General features: G+C 39.7%; 1 protein-coding gene across 4 annotated transcripts in view; it reads left to right on the forward strand.

Moving 5' to 3' along the window:
- The window catches only part of CDH13 (cadherin 13), a 449,552-nt gene that overhangs the window by 178,405 nt on the left and 255,736 nt on the right, over window positions 1–15,411 (forward strand). For all 4 annotated transcript variants that reach the window (XM_068203139.1, XM_068203136.1, XM_068203137.1 and 1 more), the window contains one exon: window positions 10,386–10,502. In XM_068203139.1, coding sequence (XP_068059240.1) covers window positions 10,386–10,502 — 117 coding nt within the window. The remainder of the gene's footprint in view (window positions 1–10,385; window positions 10,503–15,411) is intronic.

Here is a 15,411-nt window from a genome sequence, read left to right on the forward strand (position 1 = left end):
TTGTGTAACTAATACAGACAAATGTTTCCAAGCAACTGCCTGAGCAATCTGAAGATCAAAAATTACTCATCTGAAAAACTTGCGTATAATGGTAGATAATGTATTTGTTCACACATTTCAGGGTCTGCTAATGGACAGTTTGTAAACTGAAACAGGACCAAAAATGTATCAAATTAGGAATGCTGCAACTTATTAACTTGTCTCTGTTAGATAGCTCCAGCAAAATAAAGCTATTTTAGTCTAAGAAAGTCATACTGCACTTCACTGCTCTGTGCGATGATCAGGCAAGAGCAGCCAGACCCTCAAGCACAGCGCTGAAGGTTTGATTTTGGAGCTGGGATACCAAAGGGAAAGGTGTGAATAAAGTTGAATAGTGCAGAGTTGAATTAATTTTCTCACGTCCCTTGGAAATTCTGCACTTTGCAGTAGCAGCATGCTGTGCCTGCTCTGGCACACACAGGGTCTTTGGTCACGTTTGGAGGCAGGACGTTTGTACTTGGCATGTGCGATGAGAACTGAAGAATCATCCTCACAAATTCATAGAGACATTTAAATGCAGTCCACTCGAGGTTCTTCTGGGGCTGGCATGATGGATAATTATGAGGGGTAGAGAAATATTGCTGATTTAGCTCAAGCTGTGAGAGGTTTTCAGTTCTAGAATTGTCCTGTTTAAATTCCAGTATGACAGTAGAGGCAGCAGACATCACAGGTCTGGCTTTAATGACTTCAGTTACTTTGGGAGCAAGAAAATGCATATAGATAAAAATAGAACTTATCTGACAGACCTGAACAAATATGAAATATGAGCAAAAAGGTAAAGTGGAAATAAAGGGGTGGATAATCCCTTTTGGTCAGAGCCCAGGCTTTTGAATGCATTTGAATATATAATTTCTTCCTCAGAAATACACTGGATTAGAAATCGAAACCTGAGCAGGGTTTTCAGGTCTGTGGAGTGCTAAAATGACAGCATTCACTGGAAGGTCTGTGGGAGCAATTATTAGAACAATACAGAACCTGTGTCTGCTCTGTCCCCTGTGGCTGCTGGGCTGGCTGTCCCTGCTCAGTCACTGCACTGGAGTTAACAAGGAGCACTGGAGTGCTCCGGCCCTGCTCTGACAGCTGTGAGAGCATCATTTCCTTTCAGTAATCTTGGATTCTGCTTCCCACTGCTCAGAAACACAGAGTGGGAAGCCCATGGCCAATGCCACAAAAACAAGTAGCACTGGAATTGCCAGGCAAATGACATGCAGGGAGTAAGCCTGGATCTGTCTTCTCTTGGCCAGGAAACTTTAATAAAACCTGTTTACTTGGTGTTTGTGTAGGTGGGGACCGTTCTCATACCATGGAGATGCTCAGTTAAAGGTCAGCAGGTGTGAACTAAGGAATATAAATATTTCTGCTCTCCTCTGGCTGCAGGTTGTTAGGGCAAGATGCTCAGATTCAAACATATGAATTGGAATGATTTACAGTTGGGAAGTCTCATGTCACATTTCATGCATTGTAAAGTGTACTTGGCTTTAGTTTCTGCAGTTATAATCCAGAAAAAACATCTTCAAACCATTGTAAACTATGACTCCTGCCATTTTAGGCTCTTCTCCCTGAAGTATGTGGCAATTAATATTGTTAGCAGTTTGATGTTACAGCTCATGAATCATTGATCTGTTCCAGTACAGCAATTAATTTGCCTCTGATTCCTGACAGGTACACTCTTTGAATTTCCTGAAGCAGACTTAATTGCCAGCATATGATTAAGGAGAAATGTGAGAATCCACAAAGATGTCCAAGCCTGTGTCTGGGTCTCCATCTTGCCTGTTTCACTTTTCTTTTGGGAATATTCTGCAACAAAAGCCATGCTTTGAATTTCCACCCCAAAACAGATACAGCAAAACCAAAACAATGTTGCTATTTCTAGCTAGCATATTTTATAAATTCTGCAGAAATTAAATCTAAAAGTCAAATTTGATTGAATGACTGTTTAGTTTTTTTTTTTTTTTAATGTGTCTTGGAATGAATACTTTTTAAAACTTGGTTTATTGCATGTGCATCTTTAGACACCTTTCATCTAAGTCAGAACTTCAACTGGGTCCTCTCTTCTTTAGTAATACTGTGTTGGTCTTTGAGACTGTCCAGGCTAATGAAAGGTTTAGAACTGAGGCATTGTCCTGTGAATTTAATTGGGTCGCTGTGGTGGGAACAAATAACACAGGGCAAGTTTAGGTCTTGTATTCTCACCTTTGAAAAATGCAGCCGGAGTGCAGCAGGAAGCCCAGCAGCACTCAGGTGATAATGAAAAGCTGTCCACAAGGCACCACAGCACTGTCTCTTTATTGTGCCACACAACAGAGTTAAGCTGCTGCTGTCGGGCAGTTACTGCCTGTTAATTTGTGTTGAAGAGTAAAACTACAGCCCAAATTGTGAAGTGGATTGTACACCATGATTTCAGCTTTTTGGACTCAGTTAATGCCCATTAATTAATTTGTTCCGAGTAGCTGGACCAAGCAGTGAAGTGGATTAATGCACTAACTTTTCTTCTTTCAACCAGACTGAAATCCAGCCTGGTGACTGAGGAGCTTTGCTGGAGCCTGGATCTAAGTGGGCATTTTGTCTTCATCACAGACCACGGCTTCATTTGTCAGCCTGGCAGCTCCTGTGCGGGAGAGCTCAGGAATGCAGCTCTGGAGAGCACCCTGCATGCATAGTCAGGCCTGTTAGGAAAATTCATCCCCAAACACCAGAGCTTCATGTCCAAAAAGGAGACAGAGGAGTCCTGTAACTTTATTTGAATAAAGGGAGAGGCCATGGGGCATTCCCCTGGGGTCTCTCAAATTTCTGGAGGACTCAGCCTCCTTTTTATCCCAATTTTCCACATTTCCCTTCTCTGTTTCCTCATTGGCTGAGGTACTTGAGAGGTTCGGACTTCCCAGAACACCTGATACCAGAGATTTCCCTCTAATGTATAACCCTCCCTTTTAATTTTCCTTTTTATGGAATTTATGGGTTTTCCGTCATTGTTTCTTTCATCTTTCAATGTCTAATTTCATTTGTCAGCAAACCTAAAGCTTATTTGTAAAAGCAAATATCTTTTTCCATTCGTCAGTCAGTGGAATCCTTCCCATTGTTTCTTTTATCTCTCAGTGCCAGTTTTATCTATCAGCAGACCCACAGCTTGTTTGTAAAGAAAAATCCACTATTCCTCTCAGGCCTTATAGAATACACCCAGATTTTTTATTGTGATCTAAACACAATGCAGCCCTGCTCTGCGGTCTTGGGCAAAGTTGTTTTTGCTAGGAGTTAGTAGAGCAGGAAAGGAAGGGAGGAAGGTGTGCAGGCGCGTGACTGCAATATAATACATGCAAGAGAGTACCAGTTCAAATGGAAATTATTTTAAGTCCCTCCCAGTTAAACTCACCTTGATTGCTCCAACTAGAAACAGGCTTCTCACACTCATAGCCAATGTTGTCTTTTTTTTGTTTTTCACCATAAGGTAAATGGAAATTGATCCAAGGGTGTCCTCCATGTGATTAATGCTGTGCAAAGAGCAGGATTCACTGGAGGTGCCCAGCTGATGCACCTGCACAGGTCAAGTGACCAAAATGTACAGGGAGAGAAATGTGGCTTATGTGTCCGTTCAGACAGGGGTCTGGGACTGCAGCTGCTGCATCATTTAACAGCACACGTGGCTTTAGCATACACTCCTTTTGCTTTAGGGTATCATGGAATTGCTTCTGTGCAGCACAGTTACAATGCAGTGAATTCCATAGCACTTGAGCCCAGAATAAGGGTATAAAATGTGTTAATTTTCTGCATACTCTTAGAGGTGGCTGCCCTGCAGCAAGACATAGAGAGCTGGTTCACCAAGGTGAAACAAGCTCTGCTATCAATAATATTTATTTTACATAAGAAATAAAATTTCTTTATTAGAAATTGTCTTTATATCCCAGAAGGGAAACGTGGAACTGCTTGTTCATGGTTGCTTGTGTTATTCCACATTTGGAGTTGTCATTTGTGTGCTACTGATCTACAGATTTTGTGGCTTCATGTAGGTTATTGCTCCAACAAAAACTCATCTTTACCTCCTTTATCACCCCTAGAACTAAGAGCTGTGTTCTATGTTTTCTTTCCCCTCTTTGAGTGTTAAAAGGAATCTTGAATTTTGAGTTCATCCAATATAAGCAGGGAAATGAGTCCACTCAGTGGAATATTGAGAGCAGGAATATTGACAGTAAGAAGTTAAGGCCTTGTGTCCATGCTGTGCAATGTATTTTACACGTGGCTTTGGTTAAGTCTCAAAAGAATCAGATTTTTGAAAGATTTTAATTGCTTCAGATCTCCACTTTGTTTCTATTTTCAGTTGCAATTTCGTATCTCACCCAAAAGTGGATGATTTCATTAAGTGAAAGAAAAACCAAACCAAAACACCCGATTTTTAATGTAAATTTTTATTACAGCACACTTTTCTTAAGGCTTTTGTACCTAGGCAATGGCATCAAAAATATTTTCCTTATTTCAGTTACATTTATTTGAGGTGCTGAAGCTTTTGGGACATCTTTAGGAATTTTTCATTTCTCCTGGCATGCTGTAAAAGCAGTCTGGTTTTATTTGCTTTGCTACAAGTGTAAGCACAGCAGGGATGGAGAAAAGGGTATTTTTACCCGTGATAAGTGATGTGTTGCTAATGTATCCTGGTGAAGACAGAGGCATAAGGTCAGCCATTGTCTTTCTCCTCAAGCCTGTATTTCAGTTGTCTTTGACAGATGACGCAGTCAGAGCATATTTGGTTGTTTGTGTATAAGGGACACCTCATTATATTTAATGAGCAGTGTTGAACCAATATGAGCTTTCCTGTAAGAGGGGACGATTCTCATATGCTTCAAAATGAGAATAACATTCTCTAAATGATGACAAAAAAAGTCTAAAATGTTAATTTGAAAGAAGAGTTTATCATTCTCAGTGCAGGTGAATCCCATGACTAAAGCAAAGTTAGTGGTACTTTGCTTTTCCCTGGCACAGAATAAGGCAGGTGTGTAGATAAATGAAACTTATATTGCATCACAAAAGATATTTCAGAAGTTCAGGGCAATAATGGAATGAATTATTTCACAAAGTAAAAATTTCAGATGTGTCTCCACCATGGTTTTGTCACCTATGTATCAAAAACACTCTAGAATATATTGTCATTAAATGGTTCTGATTTACACATGACCAAATGGTTTGAACCAGAATAACTTTTTTCACCTATTTTTTGTCTCCTCTAAAGATAACAGGAGTCTCCATGCTACAAAAATACCCCTGGCCCAGGCAGATGGAGGGCCCAGGAGCAGAGCTGGGGGCTGAGATCACCAAGTGTGTCTGCAGTTAACGGATAGATCAGAATTGAGCAGTGTGAGGCTCTGCCTCTCCACTTACATGACAATTGCAGGAGCAGGAACACCCAGAGCGATTAAATCATGTTTCACCAGCAACTTCCAGTAGATGCTGTACCTGACCATGCATCACCAGCTTGGAAGTTTTTTTTTCTGTGAAATACCCTATTCCTCTTAGCCAGCTGCATTTTAGCTGGGTTTGTTCTTCCCAAGCACACAAAGTGATTCTTAGGGTGACATTTACGGGCATTGAGGACAGATTACTTTTGAGCAGATGTTTGTGTGAATGCTATTGACCTTTAAATTTCTTAAATTTATTCATTGAGTTCATTATTTGTTTAAACAGTTGTTCATTAACTTAAAGTTCCAGCACATTTCTGAGATTTTTTTTATATTACTACCAACATGTGAAAATATTTTTCTGGTTTAGGCATATGTTTTAGAAATAATTAACTTCAATACTGCTGATGATAACAATGTTCTGATGATAGAAATAGCATACATAAAGGAATTAAGCATTACAGCATGATTTAAAATTTCAACTGAGAATTATATAAAAATTATTTCTTATGTTCACCTGCAAAGAGTTCTAGTTTTTCAGCCTTTTTGTGATGTTATTTTGTAGGAAGACCAACATATCTCAGATTACCATCCCCCATTCCCTATTTCAGATGAATTTTGCTTGCAACAAGCATCCAATTAATTTTATTTTTTGTATTTAGGGCTGACCCCATTTTATACCATCAACCTTAGTATATAAGACCTACTAAATGACGAGAAACTCAAGCACTTTTCTGGTCACCACAGTGGATTACAGATTGCCACTCCAGCAGTGTTTCCAAGTCTTACTGTGACAAATCGATACCAGAATTTAACCACCCTATTCCCATGACAAGTTCTAATGAAATTTTCTTTGCCAAGAGTAATGGTTTGTGCTGCTGGAGAGTGACCAGGCCATTCATTCAAATATTCAAGCACTGCAAAAAGGCCTGGTAAAAAGAAGGAAAAACAAAACAAAGAGGAGAGTTCTTGAAAGATGTAGGGAAATTCCAGCTTGCATGGCATTGTGGTTTGGGCAGACTGGCATCTCTCAATTCAAATTTAGCCAAAATGCTGGAAAAATGAGGAGGCTGAGTTTGGTACTTTTTTATTGGGAACAGGAAATCAAACTTTATTGCCAGTGAATCAGCTAAACTATGGCTGAGCTGATTCCATGCCTAGAAGGAGAAATTAAATCAAAAAGAGGGTGTAAAAGTTGGTTATGAAATGGTGGCAGTGAAGTGATAGCTGGCTTCTGATCATAATCCACTGACCACAAGAAGTATATTTCACTGACCATGTGAAATACAATGATCACAGATATGAAATTGTAGTTAAGCAGTAAACATAACAAACCTGGTAGGATTTCTCTCCTACCATTTTTGTTTAGAAAACCCAACAAAAACAATCAAAAATATTGACTTTTTGGTTTTGGTGCACTTTTTTTTAGGCAAGCATGTATTCATGATATTATATCTATTTTAAATTTTGCCCGTGGATGGGTGTGTGTGGACAGACACTTTTATGTTCCTGTATTTCATACGAGGCAGCACCTGTGGGAGAAGCAGGTGTGACCACAGCCATCATCTCTCTGGGTGCTGGTGGGACACACCCACCTGGGACAGGCCAAAAATCCTCATTTAGAGTTGTTGTAGCCTCTGTAGTTTTTATCAGCTGGTTCCAGCAAAGGTGATGGAGAACTCCTGTGTGGGTTCACTCATGGCAAGGTCCAAAAGACCACTCCTGTGACAGTGCCAGGCTGATATTTTAAGAACGTTTGAAGCAAATTTCCAACTCTGTCTGGAGCAATTTTATATCCCCTGTGAGCTGCTTCTCCAAGAAATTAAATAAGTGAATCCAGTAAGAATTATTATATATACAACATATCCATCCATGAATGAGAGTTACCAGTGCTCTAGCTATTGAGTCAGGTGTTAAGTGCACATGTAATGTCAGACTCCTTGGCAGATTCCTTCTTTTTCACTGACTGAGGATCAAACCTGCAGTTGCAGCTGCTTGGCACTGAGCAAAATGTTTTTCCTTTTTCTTAGTTCTTTACAAATGTGGAAATCATGATAACCACAAACACCAGTCAATTATTCAATGTGTTGGTGAAGCACTCTTGACCTTTTCTTCTCCTCTGCTTACCTGCATTCCCTCGTGCTGCTTTTGGCCACTCATTTAATCAGTCATTGCTGTTAGACACCAGGGGATGATAAGAAAGAAATCATCACAAAGAAATCATTATTTAGAAAAACACAGTGAGATTTGAAGAATATGAAACACACTCAGAGAAGCACTTACATTTCTGTGCTTAATCTGAAGAACTTCCTTCTCCGTGGAACAGAATAATTGTTTTAGAAACAAAAGACAATAATTCTATATTTTTTGGTTTTGTTCTGAAGTTTTGCTTAGAAATCTGGACATAAAGGCCTTAAGTCTTACCACCCTACTGCTTTCCTTTAGAACTTCACTTCTTTAGATTAATGACTCATTGAATATAATTTGGATTTTTCTTTCTTTTGAGAACCTTTGGGAAAGTGTAAGGATAACCTGTCATGGGCAAGTGATGAGCTAACTGCTGATGGGTCAATGGCTACCAAAATTGTGAGCCCTAGATGTTGAACAATCTGGAAATTGCTTTTCCTATTCAAACTATCACAGAAAGAAATGTGACACATTCAAGGTCATGTTGGATGGGACTCTGAGAAAAGTGATCTGGTGGAAGATGTCCCTGCTTATTGCAGGTGGGACCAGATGGCTTTTAAAGGTCCCTTTCAACCCAAATCTTTCCATGACACAAAGATAAGCAAATCTGAATGTCTTGTTGATTTGCAAAGGTCTCTGCAAATGAACAAGATATTCAGATTTGTCTTGTTCAGATCCCTACATCTCCCTGAGTTGAAGGAAACCACGAGAGTAGGAGCAGAACTGAAAGGTGTGATCAGATAAATGTTGCTGCTGCTGAGCTAAAGAGCTGGGGTTTCCTTGTGTCCATCCTGGGAGTCACTCTTGCTCCTCAGGATCATCTCAGGCACGTGTCAGCCCCTCTGTGTTTACTGTGTGATTTTGAAAGCTTTACTGCTCTGTGCATTTGCCTTTGGACAGGATTCAGCTCTTTTCATTTGACACTTCAACTGTTTTTATCCTGAACCTTCTCATGAATTTTTATTAAGGAAAACTCTTGGGAGAGGAGTTGAAAGACAAAAACAGGGACCCGAGTGGCCTTCAGACTGAAAGATTAGAGAGAAATGGCAAAGCTTTTGGGAGAGCTGGGAACTCTACCAGGGGGAGCCTCAAAATGTTATGAAAATTGGCAACATTGTGAGAAGGGATTCTTTGTGTGGTTCCCACTGCTCTTTGACTTTATCATGACTAAAGCAAACAGGTGAAAGCTTGAGTTTCCCTTGCTCCTGTTTGTTGTCAAATTTGAGAAACGTTGCTAAAGCCAGCAGAAGTAGAGCAGAGTTTTGTGGTGAGAAGCTCGTTTGACAGGAGGCGTTGTCACAGGTGGAGGCAGGAGCAGCTTGTGGAGAGCTTGGCTGATGGATCCTGATTGTGCCACCAAAAAAACTCATTCAGCATTGAAGTTTTATAAAAACACAGCCTAGGGATGGAGCTTGCATTGTGTAATGAAGAATCAGTTGTTAAATAATAACATGGATTCCAGAACTGACTGAAAACTTTGGGGTTTGGAGTTTCTGCATTAAGAGAGCAAAGTGTTATCTGTAGGATGTAACTGCCTTACTGGAATTAGACATTTAATTCAAACAGTGATTTTTTTTTAGTAAAACTGTCATGACAACCTGAATGAAAAGCAGCGATTGAAATATTTTTCAGTTTCACAGTTCCCAATACACTACAAATCTGGACTTTTTTATTGTTGTTAGGTTTTTGGTCGGTTTGTTTTGTTTGGTTTCATTTGTTTGTAGGGGTTTGTTTGTTTTGTGGGGTTTTTTGTTGTCTTTTCTCTTCCAAAAAAGGGGCTTGGATCAAGAGAGAGCTTTGGGAGTTGGGGAAAGGCTTTTGTAACCTTGGTAGTAACTGTGCTTGGAGAAGAGAGTTGCAGAGGCTGAGGGAGGAAGCAAAGGAAGGAGAGTGGTCTCTGGGAAGCTGCAGCTCCTGCAGGGAGAGCACTGAGCAGATCAGAGAGCAGAAGGGAAGAGAAAGCAAAGGTGTGGTGGGCAGAGTTTTCCAGGGGCCAGAGGCCACTGTGGAGAGTTCACTGTAGCTCACAATGTGCTGAACAGCCTGAAGCTCTGATAGAAAGAAAGGCTCCAGAAAATGCAGCACCAAAGGAAGTCCTGTGTACAAACAACTTTTATTTTTGCTCTTTCTGAGAGCATAGCATGAAGCTTTCTCTAAGAGAAAGCAAACCCCAACACAAAACATCCAACACAAACAACTTACTAGCTCACATTTTAAGTTACACCTGGGCTTTGGTGGCTAACTTGAAGTTATAAGCTTTTGGTGTTGTTTATTGAATGTTCATTACTGCAGACTCTGCTTGCGAATTCGCTTTGTTCTGTTTGATTGAAAGCCTGGGCTGTGAAGTGTAGATGATGTCTATCCTCATCTATGTCTTTTGAGATGTCATCATGCATATCTTTAGAGAAAATTCTCTAAAAACATTTGAAGTGTGGCTTTTTACTGGTCTTGTGCAAGTATTTGAGGTAAGCCAGACTTTGCTAAAGGCTTATGATTTAACCAGTTATCAGTTTAGGATTATAGACACACCTGCTTAGGTTCATAACTTGTTTACATGAGTACAAAATGAATATTGGCTGTCTACTGCCACTGAAAAAAGGGCAGTAACCCAAAAGATGAAATCCATGCTTTGATATGCTATTGCTAATTGCTGGAAAATATATAATACTAAACTTAGAATCTGGTAGTTCATGGTAATTTTGCCTGAAGGTGCAGGGAAAGGGAATAAAAACTGAATATCTGGAAGTTTTACTTATTGGTCCTTTTCTTTTTTAGGAAATCTTAAAACTAGAAGGCAACCTTGGCATTCCAAGACAAAAAAGGGCTATTTTGGCAACTCCAATATTAATTCCTGAAAATCAAAGACCTCCATTCCCCAGATTAGTTGGCAAGGTAAGTCAACAAGACTGGATCAAATGCTGGTATTAAGAAATTTATCTATTACTTTTATAGTTTTGCAGTGCCTATCACATTGGTAGTAATATTCCAGATTTCTTCCTACCTCTTCCATCCCTTCTGCTTGTGAACTTTGAATTTTTGGATCTCAGGCAGCCTGAGTCTCTCCGTAGAAGTTTTTCATTAAGAATTTTTTATGGGGAGTTTAAGATTGGAGTTCTGGGCTCCTCAGGCACAAGGAGACAAAGGCCCTGTTTGTACTGCAATGTTTTCCTGGCATCATCCTGATTTGTTCCTGTTCCTGAAGTGCTTCTTGGGGATCACAAGTGCCTTAGAGGATATGCAAAGACAGAAATGTGAGAGCATCTGGCAGGCTGTTTTTCAAAGGCCCTGAGAAACCTGTCCTCAACTAATGTTGAAATTATAGGTAATGCAAATGATCAGCACCTTGAAATACTTGGAGCTGTCATAATTTTTACAATCTTTTATGCTTTTTTTCAGCATAGCTCCAATTTAGGTATCCAGGTGATTAATTTGGCTGGAGTATATTGCAAACAGAAAGAGAGATGATGCATGTGTGAGGGGAGACAAAAGTTTTAGAGGTATTTAAGATAATGGAATGACATATTCTAGGTCAACTGTGGTAATTTGCAACTAAATGCTGAACAAAACTTAAATAAAAAAGGTTTGGAGTCTCAGACATACTGATTGTAGGAAAGAAATTCAGTCAAAATCAATGCTGAAAAGAAGAGCAGTTATTTCAGGTCTCTTTGGCTTGTCACAGATCTTCATAAGATGGGCTGTGAGGTCTTGCTAACTACAATGAATGTCTGGACAGATCCTGCACAAGCTGGAGAAAAAGTTGTTCATCTCCCTCCCTTAAATTTCGGTACTTGTCATCAACCTTCCATAGCTTCATGGATTTTTAAAAAATTCACCTAGTTGGCCACTTCTGTAAGGTGTGAGGAACAGGTTTATTCCGTCTTCCAAAATATTTTGGGGCTTTATCTTCAGAAGCCTCTCAGGGCACCACATGGACTGATGGATCACAGCTCCTGCTGGGCATTGGTGTTTCCTGAACCTCAGGAACAAAACCTTTGCCATCTCTGCTCTGCTGTAATCCCTGCAGAGGGACATTGCAGATTAGCTGTGGTTTCTATGGTGTTTTGGGGAAGAGGCAAAACATCCAGAGAATGAGTAATTTGTGTGTTATAACAGAGTTTCAAAAATGACAAGGAACGTGAAGCTTTCCTGACTGCATGGAATGGATGACAGTGATAATTTCAAATATGACTTCTTCTGTGTGGTGCCACCATGTGATCCTGCCTGGGTGTTCACATGGAGGTCAGGTTTCCAGTGTGTTAATTTCCCTTTCTTTCTTACTGTCCCTTCCTTTCCCCTGCTTTAGAAAATTACCAGTGTGGTTTATTAATTTGTTCTGATTTCCTCATGCTCTCCACCCCATTCTGTGCTGGCTGGAATTGCACAAGGTTGTTTGGAAGTGACTGCATGAGCCAACAGGTGAAATGCTGATTAGCACTTAGTGGGGAGCAGGGCAGATGTGTGAAAAGAGGAGAGCAGGGGGAGAACAATTAATTGAGTTTTATTTCACAGTTAGGAAACACACCATAAAGGAAAAAAAAATAGGAATTTTAGAGGACTTCCTTAATGAATTTTTGTTATATGTATATCAGGAAGGAGATCCTGCACTGGACAAGTGAAAAAAGTGTTTTGTTCAAATTAATTACAAAAATTTCTATTAGTATTTAGGTTAACAAGGAAGTACATGTGTCAAGCCTGTTCTCTGTGCTGTTACTGGCTTTCCAGCATCCCCACTCAGGAATTGGATTATTGCCTTGCCATTTCCACACCCTTCACTAGGGTAGCTCTTAATTAAATAACTATCCTGGGCATGCTGTGTTTCTAGGTGGAGAAGTCTCACCTTTTAGCAGGATTTAAGATTTTGCATATCATGTTTCGTGCCTGAGGGAGAACACTGAGATTAAAACATTTTAATACAACCTTGGTAATGTGGGCCTTTGTCTCCAGATGGCCCAGGCTACAGCTCTTGACTGTTATTGATGTGTTTTGTTCAGCTCTTGCTGATAGAGCACTGGGATATGATATTCAATTTTTAGTCTCTCTCCATATGCTGCTTTTCCAGTTTATTTGTCCACATGAAGTCAAATGAAATCCAAAACAGTGGGATGCAGGATTATTTTGTACTTCCACTGGCAGGTTATTCTCCACTACACCATGGAAATATTTTCTAAGACTAACTTAGAGTGGTGCATCTACAAAACAATGACATGCTTTAACTGATGGTGGAGCTTTTTGAAGTTTAATCCTCACATTAATGCAGACCCCAAGGAGCACAAAGGGAATTGTGGAGATGCTCAACAAGTCCCAGCTCTTTTTCCACACATCAGAGGAGAAAGACGCCTGCAAAGTGAGACCGTGTTTATCCAGGCTCAGAGGATTTGCTCTTCATGTTATTGATGGACAAGTGGTGATTCAAGGATTCTATTCTTCAGTTTAAAGGAGTTGTCCTGCATAAGAATGAGGATTGCAATTGTTGGCAGGTAAATTCTGGAAGCCATGAGTGGCCTGCTGAAAATTGGCAGGACATTTTATGCTTAGTGAAGGGCAGAACACAGAGAGAGGTACACAGCAGTCTTTGCAGGAAATTATTGAATAAATCAAAACCAAAACTTGACTTTTTTCCCCATAAGAATTTATTTTGTTGTTAGTTGTCTCTTTGTCTTTTGGAGTTGAGAGTGGGATTTTATGTGGCTCAGATATTTTGGATCAGAAACTTTCCATACTTCCTGCCCTGATCTGGCTGTTAGCTGCACTTACATGGCAGGACTTACCCCAACAAAAGCTCAAGACTAGAACTGGTCCAGGCTTGCAAACAGGATAAAAATCTTTAAGATCTACAAGGAAGTGGGGTTTGTTTCCTCCTCTGAGATGGGAATTTAAGACAAAGAGCAAATGCATCTTGTCTGTTAAAGCAGCAGTAGAAAAACACTTGAAAAGGAGAGGAAGCTGAAGAAAACTGGATGTAAAAAGCTGCTGGAAGCTGGTATTTTTGAGTGGCTATACTATTTACATACGATAAATTGCATGCTTCACAGGAGAAAATTGTCATGGACTAAAGAAGCAGCTGTAAAAAATTTCAAACTTCAGGCAAAAAATTGAACTGTCCAAAGAGATGGTCATGATCTCTCGGCCTGGGAAGAGAACCTGGAGAGAAGGTTTATAGGTTAGAGGAAAACAGTGAAACAAAAGCTGAATTAAGGAGTTTTTTGGTACCACTGGAAAATTAAGCAGAAAATGAGAGGGAATCTAAAGAGAAGTCGAGGTGGAAAGGATGTGGCAGGAATGGGTGTCCAAGCCTGTGTGTGCTCACAGAGACGAGAATGATGTGCAGAAACCTCAAAACCTTTCCAACACCATGAGAGAGATCTGTGTGACTGCTTATCAGCTGCTTAGTTGGCAAAGGTTGAAAGCTGAATCCCAATTATTGGCTTGAATCTTTGTTTCAGTTATAAAAAATGATGTGGAAGCAAAAAAATGCATTTCTCATTATGGAACTAGACATGGGGTCTACAGGAAACATTTGCTGGATTTTTAAGGATTATTTTTTTAATATCCTATTGCTTGTTTTCAAATCATCACCACGTCAAATGCAGTGATTGTGCTGTGCCAGAGTATGGTCAGAAAACAGAAAATGGTCATCAGCAAGAATTTTGACTTGTCCAGAAGATAAGAATATTTTGGTGACTACTGAAGAAGTGGGTGAGGAACTTTTTCAGGGAGGAGATGGATTTACAGAGACACAGGGAATTCTTGAATAAGTCTGATGGCATATAAGGAGAGCATTCTGCTAAAGTATGTCTACAGTTTCATGTGGGAAAGGCATATCCACAGATGAGGACATAGAAGCAAGAAGCAAACAAGGCAGAAAAGTGAACAGGTGGAAAGTGTGTTATTTATGAATAGTACTTAGGCAATAAATAAAGCTTTTTGAAATCCATCAAGAAACAAAGATTGGGTTTAGAGAAAAATCAAGTTATAGTCCAGGCATGGTAAGATTGGGTAGAAATATGAATGAGCTCAATTTGCTCTGCCTAGCACAAGCATTTTCTGTAAATCCAGATGATTTAAGTGAAAGGAATACACTGGTGTAATAACTAATGGATATAAATTTTGGCATAAGATTAAAAGAAAAGTTTCTGGTACCCAGAGAAGAGGAATTAATTCCCACCAGCAGTACTGAGGAGGGAACACAATATTTGATAAATATGTGATCACAGTTGCATAATACAACTGCTTCTGATCCTGACAGAACAGACACCTCCAGTTTCCCTGCTACTCTGGTGTTCCTGAAAATGTGGAAAACCCTGCTGAGCTGGGCCTGAATGGGTGGCTGCAGGTGTCAGGGTTTAACATCTGATTAAATTCATGGCTTGCATGGAGGAATGGCACACTCCTGACCTTCAGGGAAAAACACCAACCTACCTCAGCAAAGAAAGTAATGAAAGGAGCAGCACTTCATTAAATGAAAGGGCTTTCATTGCAAGTCCATGAATTATTAAGCCACAGCATATTAATTCTCAATAAAGATATGTATTTGATGTCCTAACAAACTATTAAGTGAAAACAACACTTCAGATTAGTCTCCTTTTCTGAGAGATGTCTCTTCAACCCTCCCTTTTCTAGGAATACTGACATTCACATAAACAATTCCAACAGAATACATTTGTTTCCTTTCAGCTAATAGAATTTTATTGGAAAAAAATTGCTAAAATACACCTGTTTACTTAAGACTTTCAGAAGAATCACACATGAGTTGCAAATGCCTTGGATAACTGGAAAACAATAATTTCCAATTATTTTTCAG

Source organism: Anomalospiza imberbis, chromosome 12, assembly GCF_031753505.1.
Source record: "Anomalospiza imberbis isolate Cuckoo-Finch-1a 21T00152 chromosome 12, ASM3175350v1, whole genome shotgun sequence".
NCBI classification, from domain to species: Eukaryota; Metazoa; Chordata; class Aves; order Passeriformes; family Viduidae; genus Anomalospiza; species Anomalospiza imberbis.